The sequence below is a fragment of the Vombatus ursinus genome, unplaced genomic scaffold (assembly GCF_900497805.2).
Source record: "Vombatus ursinus unplaced genomic scaffold, bare-nosed wombat genome assembly UNPS02014801.1, whole genome shotgun sequence".
In the NCBI taxonomy this organism is placed as follows: domain Eukaryota; kingdom Metazoa; phylum Chordata; class Mammalia; order Diprotodontia; family Vombatidae; genus Vombatus; species Vombatus ursinus.
The window spans coordinates 16,518,531-16,527,742 of NW_020954579.1; the positions used below are offsets into that span (position 1 = coordinate 16,518,531).

The 9,212-nt window shown below is 42.2% G+C and overlaps 1 protein-coding gene across 1 annotated transcript in view; it reads right to left on the reverse strand.

Annotated features, from left to right (window-relative positions):
* Positions 1 to 6,005: 6,005 nt before the first annotated feature.
* Positions 6,006 to 9,212, reverse strand: part of DNAI2 (dynein axonemal intermediate chain 2) — a 70,648-nt gene continuing 67,441 nt past the window's right edge. The window contains exons 13-14 of the mRNA XM_027873172.1: positions 8,814 to 8,909; positions 6,006 to 6,333 (exon numbers count right to left, since the gene is read on the reverse strand). Of these exons, the coding sequence (XP_027728973.1) occupies positions 8,817 to 8,909 (93 nt within the window). The 3' untranslated portion in view covers positions 6,006 to 6,333; positions 8,814 to 8,816. The remainder of the gene's footprint in view (positions 6,334 to 8,813; positions 8,910 to 9,212) is intronic.

A 9,212-nucleotide genomic window follows, 5' to 3' on the forward strand; every position in this document is an offset into this window, starting at 1 on the left:
AGGAAAAAACCAATGATGCTGGTTCTCATTCTGCTTCTGGGAAATTTCCTGCCCTCATCCATTCACCCCATTCATAAGACTCAGATAAACAGTTTATTGACACAGTGGCCTTGGTTTATTTAATGTAATGAAAATGCAAAGGAAAAGGTTCACTGGGCCTATCTGGACCCCTCCACCTGAGCACATCCCTGAACTTGGAGTCCAGAATGCAAGTCTGGGCCCTAGACTGGAACAGTGAAAACAAGGGAGAAAGGTGGGTGGTGTGCCAGGGGATCTGACTTCACCTGGGAGCAGAAGGGTGTGTCCATTCACTCCCTGGTGAAGAAAATGGGGAAAAGATTGAATCTCAAGGGCAATAAGAGAAAAGAGAGAGACTCAAATCTGGCATGTCCGCAAGCAGCTTCATCAATGCTCTGAGTTGTTCTCATGTGGCTGCCTTGTATAAATGTGCTCTTGCCTGGAACTCCCAAGGTGGTCTGGGGGCAATCACAAGTCTTCCTATGATAGATGGAGTGGGTCAGAAATGGCAATTATCTGGGAGATTTCACTGTCCTTCCCTCTTTTCCCAGCTACCATGACCCCAGTAGGGTTTGGGGGAAGGAGGGCAAATAATAATAATAATTAACATTTATATAACTCTCACTTACAGTGTCAGGCACTGCATAATTATTATTTTATTTAATCCCTCACAATGACCCTGGGAGGCAGGAGCTATAATTATCACCATTTTACAGAAGAAGAAACTGAGGCAGAGAGCGGTTAAGTGACCTGCCCAGTGTCACACAACTAGTAAGTGTCTGAGGTTGGATTTGAGCTCATGTAATAAGAATAATGATAATGTTTGCTAGCATTTATATGGCACTTACTATTTGCCAGGCACTGTGCTAAGGACTCTACAATTATTATCTCATTTGATCCTCACAGTGTCCCTGGGAGATGGGTGCTATTATTATCCCCATTTTATAGAAGAAGAAACTGAGGCAAAAAGAGATTAAGTGACTTGCCCATGGTCATACAGCTAGTAAGTGAGTCAAATTTGAGCTCAAGTCTTCATGATTGCAGGCCTAGCACTCTATGAATTGTGCCACCTAGCTGTCCAAATGACAATCCAAAGCCAAATCTGGCTTGGGCACTCTAGTATGGACACTGGTCATGGACATATAAGCATCATATAGTTGGAAGAGACAGAAAACACGAAAAAGTTGTTATATCAGGGAAGGCTTCCTGTAAGAGGTGGCATCAAAATTGAGCATTGAAGGAAGCTAAGAATTTCAAGAGGTGGGGGTAAGGAAGGAGTACAGGATGATAAAAAAGCACAGGATCAGAGATGGAATGCCAGGTCTAGGGAATAACAAGAAGGCAAAGCTAGCTGGAACAGAGGGAAGTAACAGGAAATAAATGTGGAAAGGGAGTGTGGAGCTAGTTGGTCAAAGGCTTTAAATACCAAGGTGAGTTTGTGCTTCATCCTAGGGGTAGTAAGGAGCTATTGAATATTGTTGACCAGGGGGTGACAAGATCAGACATGTGTTTTATGAGACTGTTTTGGCAACTGCATGGAAGATGGATTGGAGAAAGGAGAAAACTGGAAAATGAGAGTTAAAAATTCTAGAGAGGGGCAGTATGATGTAGTGGATAGGGCACTGGACTTGGAGTCTGCAGGACCAGACCTCCAAATCCAGCTCAGACATTTATTAGTTGTATGAGACTGGGAAGGCACTTAACTTTTCTCTGTCTCACATTCTTCATCTGCAAAATGAAAAGCTTAGGTTTGATGGTTTCTAAAGTCACAGCTCAGTTTCCTCATCTGTGAAATGAACTAGAGAAAGAAAATGGCAAATCACTCCAGTGTCCCTGCCAAGAAAACCCCAAATGGGTTCACAAAGAGTTGGACACGACTGAAAAAAAAGACTAATGAAAGTCAAATTAAGAAAATTTTTCAATAGTCCAGATGAGAGGTGCTGAGGACCTGAACCAGAGCATTATGGGTTGGCAGTGTGGAGGAGACAGATGTGACGGAGATGTTATGGTGGTAGAACAGGTAAGATAGAAATTGGTTGGATAGAGGGGATAGAAAGAATGAAAAGTTGAACCTGAATGACTGGAAGGATGGTGGTATCCTCAACAAATACAGAGAAGTTTGGAGGAAGTATGCTGTTTAGTCATTTTCATTGTCTCTGACTCCGTGACTCCATTTGGGGTTTTCTTGGCAGGGATACTAGAGCGGTTTGCCATTTCCTTCTCCAGCTCATTTCATAGATGAGGAAACTGAGGCAAACAGCGTCAAGTGACTTGCCCAGGCTCACACAACTAGTAAGTGTCCGAGGCCAGATTTGAACTCAGGAGGATGAGTCTCCTGATTCCAAGCCCAGTTGTCTAATCGCCGTGCCATCCAGCTGCCCAAGTTGCTTAACTCGACTCTTTTCCTTATCAGTGGTAAATTGGGGCGGGGAGGGGTTGAGCTAGATTGTCACTAAAGTCTCCTCCAGCTCTAAAACTATGATTCTGTGAACAGGTTGGGGGTAAAGGGGCAGAGGGCTCTTTTTAAATGAAATCACTGTTCCTAAAATCACACTACCTGGATAGAGGTGGTATGAGATCCCACGCGGCAGCTGCAACATTGTAGTCTTTAACCTTGTGGTGTTCGTGGGAGGAAGGTCCCACCTGCTGGCTGGATTGGGAATAGCTACCTGTTTCCTGTGCAGAGTTAGAGAAAGAATGCAGAGATCTGGGAAACTGGAAACAGGAGACTACCTGTGTCAATAAAAGGAATTACTGTTCATCCATAGGGAACAGTTAAACAAATATCCCATTACCAAGCTTATCCCAGTGTCTGGCACCATAATAATAAATCCTTGTTGACTATTACGGTGCCTTAAGAAATTATGAATATGAAAAATTCACTTGTGAATGGTTAAACAAATAGTAGCACATGAATATAAAGGAATATTTATGCTACCATAAGGAAATTATGGACATAAAGAATTCAGAGAAGTATGGGAAGACTTAGATGAACTGATACAGAGGGAAATGAAGCAGAACCGGGAACACTGTACACAATGGCTATAATAATGTAAATGGAAAGAACAAAAAAACAAAGAAACTGAAATATCTATCATTATAATGACCAAACTTGACCCCAGAGAAGGGTTAAGAAAACATACCTTTTGCTCTTCTTTGCAGAGGCGGAAGACTATTGGCGCAAAATACTGCATATCCTGTCAGATATGATTGTGGCATTGGTTAGTTTTGTTGAATTGTTATTGTTCTTTTTCCTTTTCTTATTTGCTCTTTGTTATATAGGATGACTTGCTGGGTAAACGTAACAGGTGGGGGAAGGGTGACATAGTCAGAAATTAAGCCAGGGTGTTCTGGGAAATGTTTAACAACCAGCCTCTCACTTTCAAATCCAATCTGCATTATTAGCACTTACTCCATCATTTTCTTAAATCTGGAAATCAACAAATAAGTCAAATCCTGATTTGTAGTATTAAATGATTTTCAAAGAGTAAATGTTCTCATTGAATATTCAATAATCAATTTTCCTAAGCTGGTTTGAGCTGGCATCCCTGAATGAAAGTGATATAAATATAAAAGGTTATCAATAAAAATCAGATTTTTAAGAAAGTAATTTTGTTTTTGTTTTCTCTTAAGAAGAATGGAAATGGGGGCAGGTAGGTGGCACAGTAGAGAGAGCACTGATCCTGGAGGGTGTGAGTTCAAATCTGGCCTCAGACTCTTGATACTAGCTGTGTGACCCTGGGCAAGTCACTTAACCCCAATTGCATCACCAAAAAAAAAAAAAGAGAGAGAGAGAGAGAAAGAGAAATGGGAATGGTAGGCCTAGCTACAACCTAAGTAGATCTCCAGGATTTGGAGGCCTAAGGGTCAAAGGGGTCCCACAAAATCCATCCCAGAAGTCACGATAGTGGTTGCTCAAATTGGAAGGTCTTCCAAGTTCACAAAGAACATTTAGGGAGTGTGGACAGCAACCTCCAAGGCTAGGTGGCACAGTGGATAGTGTGAAAGACTTAGAGTCAGTAAGACCCCACTTCAAAACTTTCGAGAAATGGGCCTCTTTCCTTTCTTTGGTGAGGTGGGGAACTATGGGTAAACCTCATGATGACATGGTTGTATGTCATCAGACACTTACTAGCTGTGTGATCCTGGGCAAATCACTTACCTCTCTGTACCCTGGTTTCCTCATCTGTAAAATGAGAATAATAGCATCTACCTCCCAGGTTTGTGGTGAGGATCAGATGAGTAAACCTATGTAAACCTTTGTTGTTCAGTGGTGTCCAACTCTTTGTGACCCTGTTTGGGGTTTTCTTGGCAGAGTTACTGGAGTGGTTTGCCATTCCCTTCTTTAGCTCATGTGACAGATGAGGAAACTGAGGCAAACAGGGTTAAGTGACTTGCCCAGGGTCACATAGCTAGTAAGTGTCTGAGGCCATATTTGAACTCAGGAAGAGAAGTCTTTTTGATTCCAAGCTCAGTGCTCTATGCACTGTGCCACCCAGTACCTTAGAGTACTATAATAAACGCTAGTTATTATTAGTCTCATTAATATAAAATACCCATTTTTAGCTCAGCTCAATGAGTGCATGGAGTCACAGAAAAGCTAAAAGAGAGAAAGTATGGTTTATTTTTAGAGCTGGGAGGGACTTTATAGACCACCTAGAATAAATCCCTCATTTTATTAATGAGAAAGATGAGGCCCAAATGGAAAGTGACTGTCCTGATTACACCGCTAGTTAGTGGCTGAGCCGTGATGAGAGCCCAGGTGTCCTTACTGGACAATGGCCCAGTGCACTTTCCACTGGAATACCCTGCCTGACTCAATTCTCAGTATTTTGAGGGTCACTACCTCACGTAGGGTCAGGTGTACATCAGGGCCGCTATAGGTGGATATAGTACCAGGCCTGAAGTCAGGAGGCAAATACTACTTATGAGACCCTCACTTCTGAAAACATGTTTATTTTGCTACTAATAGGTAAAAGAATCCTTTCTCAAATATCTGCTTTTATGAAAAGAACACTAAAGAGAGGCTAAACTCATTTTTTGTAATTGTAACAAACAATCTTTGTTCCTGTGGAAATGTACTTTCTTCCTTTCATTGGTGAAGTGGTGGCCTATGGTCAAGGAGTGTTGCATATATTAACAGACAGGACTGCTGTGTTGGTTTGTTTTGCCCAGTTGTTTTTCTTTGTTACAAGGGGAGGTACACAGGGTGGGTAATTGGGAGTGCAGATGGAGTAATATCCAGAAATAAGTGGATAGTTTTCTTGTTCAGGTTCGGAAATGATGCAATGCAAAAACGAAAGATGTCAACCAAATTTTTAAAATAAATAAATGAATAGGGGAAAAATTTCTGCTTTAGTGACTTCATTGTTATATTAAATTCTTATCAAGAAAACTTTCTGTATCAGTGAGATCCACACTTGAGCTGTGCCCGATGCCCTGAGTGATTAAGTGACTTGGTAAAGTCACAGAGCCAGTGTTAGAGGCAAGACTTGGCCTGGGGTCTTGCTGACCCTAAAGGGAATCCTTATCTGATAGTCCAGTCTCAGTATCTTAGAATTATATAATCTCAGCTCTATAAAGGACCTCAGAAGCCACATGGTCTAAACCCCACCAAAAAGTACAAATCTCTTCTACAACAGCCGATCCCTAACAAGTGATCACCTTGCTTCTGCCAGTATTGGAGAGCTCAAGACCTTTTGAGATAATCTGTTCCATTTTTGGACAATTCTGATTGTGAGAAAGCTCTTCCATTTACTGAGCTGAATTCTTTCTTCCTATGATTTCCACCCATTGGTTCAAATGCTGCTCTCAGAGGCCAAGGAGACCATGTTTAATCCCTTTTCCACTAGTCAGTCTTTTAAATATTTAAAGACAGAGGTCATATCCCCCAAGTAAAGTAAGTAGGCCAGATTGTTCCAACAGTAAATATATTTGTATAATTGTCAGCCAGAGACATAAGACTAAAAATCAGTAGTTGAGTAGGAAACATATTAGTTTTGTCTATTAACCGGAAAAGATCCAAAGGGGGGAAAAACAAAAAGCAAAAACAAAATGGAGACATGAATAAATAAGGTGAGGCTGGGTAGCCACCCGGACCGGCTGGCTGTGTTTGGGTGACATCCTCTTGCAGATTCTTGTTGGAGATGCCAGTCCCTTGGATGGGCCTCTGCATTCTATTTCACATTCCACACCCACCAGAGTGGTGGGGTTGTTATTTCTCCCCCCATGAGGTTCCTTGTCTCAGAACAAACACCGGTGTTGATTTTCTTATTGCAGGCTTTTGACAACAAGGATCACCAGGTTTCCGTTGCACTGAGTGGTGACAAAGCAGGTGGGGGAGAAAAACTGTGTTAGATGGTAGTGTAAGCTAAGCCTGTGTTAGATAATAATGAGACTCTCTTGCATTTGGGAGACATCTTATATATACTTTTCTATGCTCTTCTGTGGGCAGGAAGGCTCTGAATCAGCGTTCATGTGCTCATTCCATGAATACCATTGTAGCACAATGAAATTCTCTATATAACAAAGCTTCCTAAACCCTAGAGAATGACTCAAAGTGAAAACAGGACAAACTTCTAGTAGAAGAGAAGAATTGTGAAGGAGGGTTGGGGTGGGGGAGAAGGGCATAATAATAATAATTATTATTATTATTAAGTTCCTACTACATGCCAGGCACATTGTATAAAGATCTTTAAAAATATTATCTCATTATGTGAGAATGTAGACAAATGAGACCCATGATTCCCTTAGGGACTTTCAGAACAACCTACCATATTTGCACTAGTGCAAATAATAATAATAGCTAACATTTATATAGCCCTTTAAGGTTTGCTTAGTACTTTATATTTAATATCCCACTTAATCCTCACAACAGCCCTTTAAGATAGGTGCTATTGTTACCCCATTTTGCAGTTGAGGAAATGGAGGCAAATAGAGGTGAAGTGACTTGTCCAGCATCACACGGCTAATATGAAGGCAGATGTGAACTCAGGTCTTCCTGGTTCCAGGCCCAGTGTTCTGTGCATCATGGAACCACTTAGGCAAGAAAGTCCTTTGGAGATTGCTGGGAGAGGTAATAACAAATCTACTGAATGGTAACAGCTGTGTAGCAGATACAGTGTTGGTCTTGGCATCAATAAGACCTGAGTTCAGCCATGGCAAAATCCACTCTCAGCCTCTGTTTCCTGCAAAATGGCGATAACAAGAAAACCTACCTCTCATGGTTGTGAGGATTAAGTGGGACACTATATGTAAAGAGATCTGCCAACCTTAGAAGGCCATATAGATGTTACTGAAGTCATGCAAAAAAAAAAATTCCTGGGGCAGCTAGGTGGCATGGTGGATAAGCTCCGGCCTTGGAGTCAGGAGGACCTGAGTTCAAATCCAACCTCATACACATGATACTTACTACCTGTGTGACCCTGGGCAAGTCACTTAACCCCGACTGCCTCACCAAAAAAAAAATTCCTCATTAGTTGTACAACTAAGCATCATCCCCACCCAAGCAGCATCCAAAATTCCTATTCTTTGCATTATTGCAAATATAGTCCTTAAGGGAATCATAGGTCTCATTTGTCTATATCTTCACATAGCATATGGCTATGGTGTCATATACACATGGTGTTAACTACCTGCTTTTGGGGGGGAGAGGAAGGAGGACCCTGTGATTCAGTTCATTGTCCCTGCTCCCAAGGGAAGGAAAAGCTTCCCCAGTAACTCTTGGGTGACAAATTCAGTATCAGAACTGGAAAACAAACCTGGCCATTCCAATGAGGGAGGGAGCTAGGTGCTACCATAGTGCACAGTGCACTGGGCCTGAAATCATGAAGACCTGAGTTCAAGTCTGGTCTCAGACACCTACTAGCTGTGTGACCCTGGATAAGTCACTTGACCTCTGTCTGTGTCAAGTTTCTCAACTGTAAAATGGGAGTTATAATAGCACCCACCTCCCAGGGCTGTTGTGAGGATCAAATGAGAATACATTTGTAAAAAACACCTGGCACACTTTGTTGTTGCTCAGTTGTTTTAGTCATGTCCTACTCTTCATGATCCCATTTGGGGTTTTCTTGGCAAAGATACTGCAGTGGTTTGCCATTTCCTTCTCCAGCTCATTTGACAGATGAGGAAACTGAGGCAAACGGGGCTAAGTGACTTGCCCGGGGTCACACAGCTAGCGAGTGTTATGTGTCTGAGGTTGGATTTGAACTCAGGTCCTCCTGACTCTAGGGTCAGTGCTCTATCCACTGCGCCACCTAGCTGCCCCTCTGACACTTACTTTGTATGGCCAGTATTGATAGATATAACCCACACAAACAAGAGCTCTTTGGGAGAGGGACCTCAATAATTTTTAAGAGTGTAATGGGGTCCTGAGGCCAAAAAGTTTGAGAACTGCTACACTAAGAAAAGTTGTTTACAGCTTCTGTCAAGCGTCTGCTCCTCCTGCATCCTAACGCCAGCAATTCAGGCTTCCTAAGGGAGAAGGGCAGGCAGGTCCCCTGAGCCATACTCAGCTCCCCCATATACTCTTCTGCCTCTCTTAGGTCCCCACCCTTAAAATAGGGGCACTGCTTAATTGTATAACATTCATGGCTGATGTGGAAATGTTTTTTCATGCCTTCATATGTGCAATGGGTATTGTATTTTTTGCCTTTTCAATGGGTGGAGGAAGAGCTGGAGGAAGGGAGAGAATTCAGACCTGAAAATAAAAATGAAAACAAACAAAAAAGAATGAACTGTATCACATCAGGGCAAAGTCTTCTGATGGTTTTTTTAGAATGGAGTTAAATCCTGACCTTTTATTCTTTTGCCGGCTCTTCAGCTTCCTCTTGTCCCTCATTATATTCTATTTCATCTTCTTCATTAATACTCTTTACATCCTCATCATCTCTCTGTTGAAAGGCACAATGAGACTTGGTGGAGGAAAAGCTTCCTTTATCTGGATCCTCCCTTTCCCCCAGGACTGCTCTGAACGAGTAGGTTTCCTGACTGAGGAACCAATGCATTTGATAATTCAGGAAATCTTTAAGGCAGAGGGGACCCCCCAGGGCTGTCTAATCCAACCCCCATCTGAAAATGAATTCTCTCTATAACATGCCCGAAGAGAAGTCATCCAGCCTTTCCTTGAAGACTTTGAGGGGGAACCCACTCCTTCTCAATACAGCCCATTCCATTTGAGACAACTCTAACTGTTG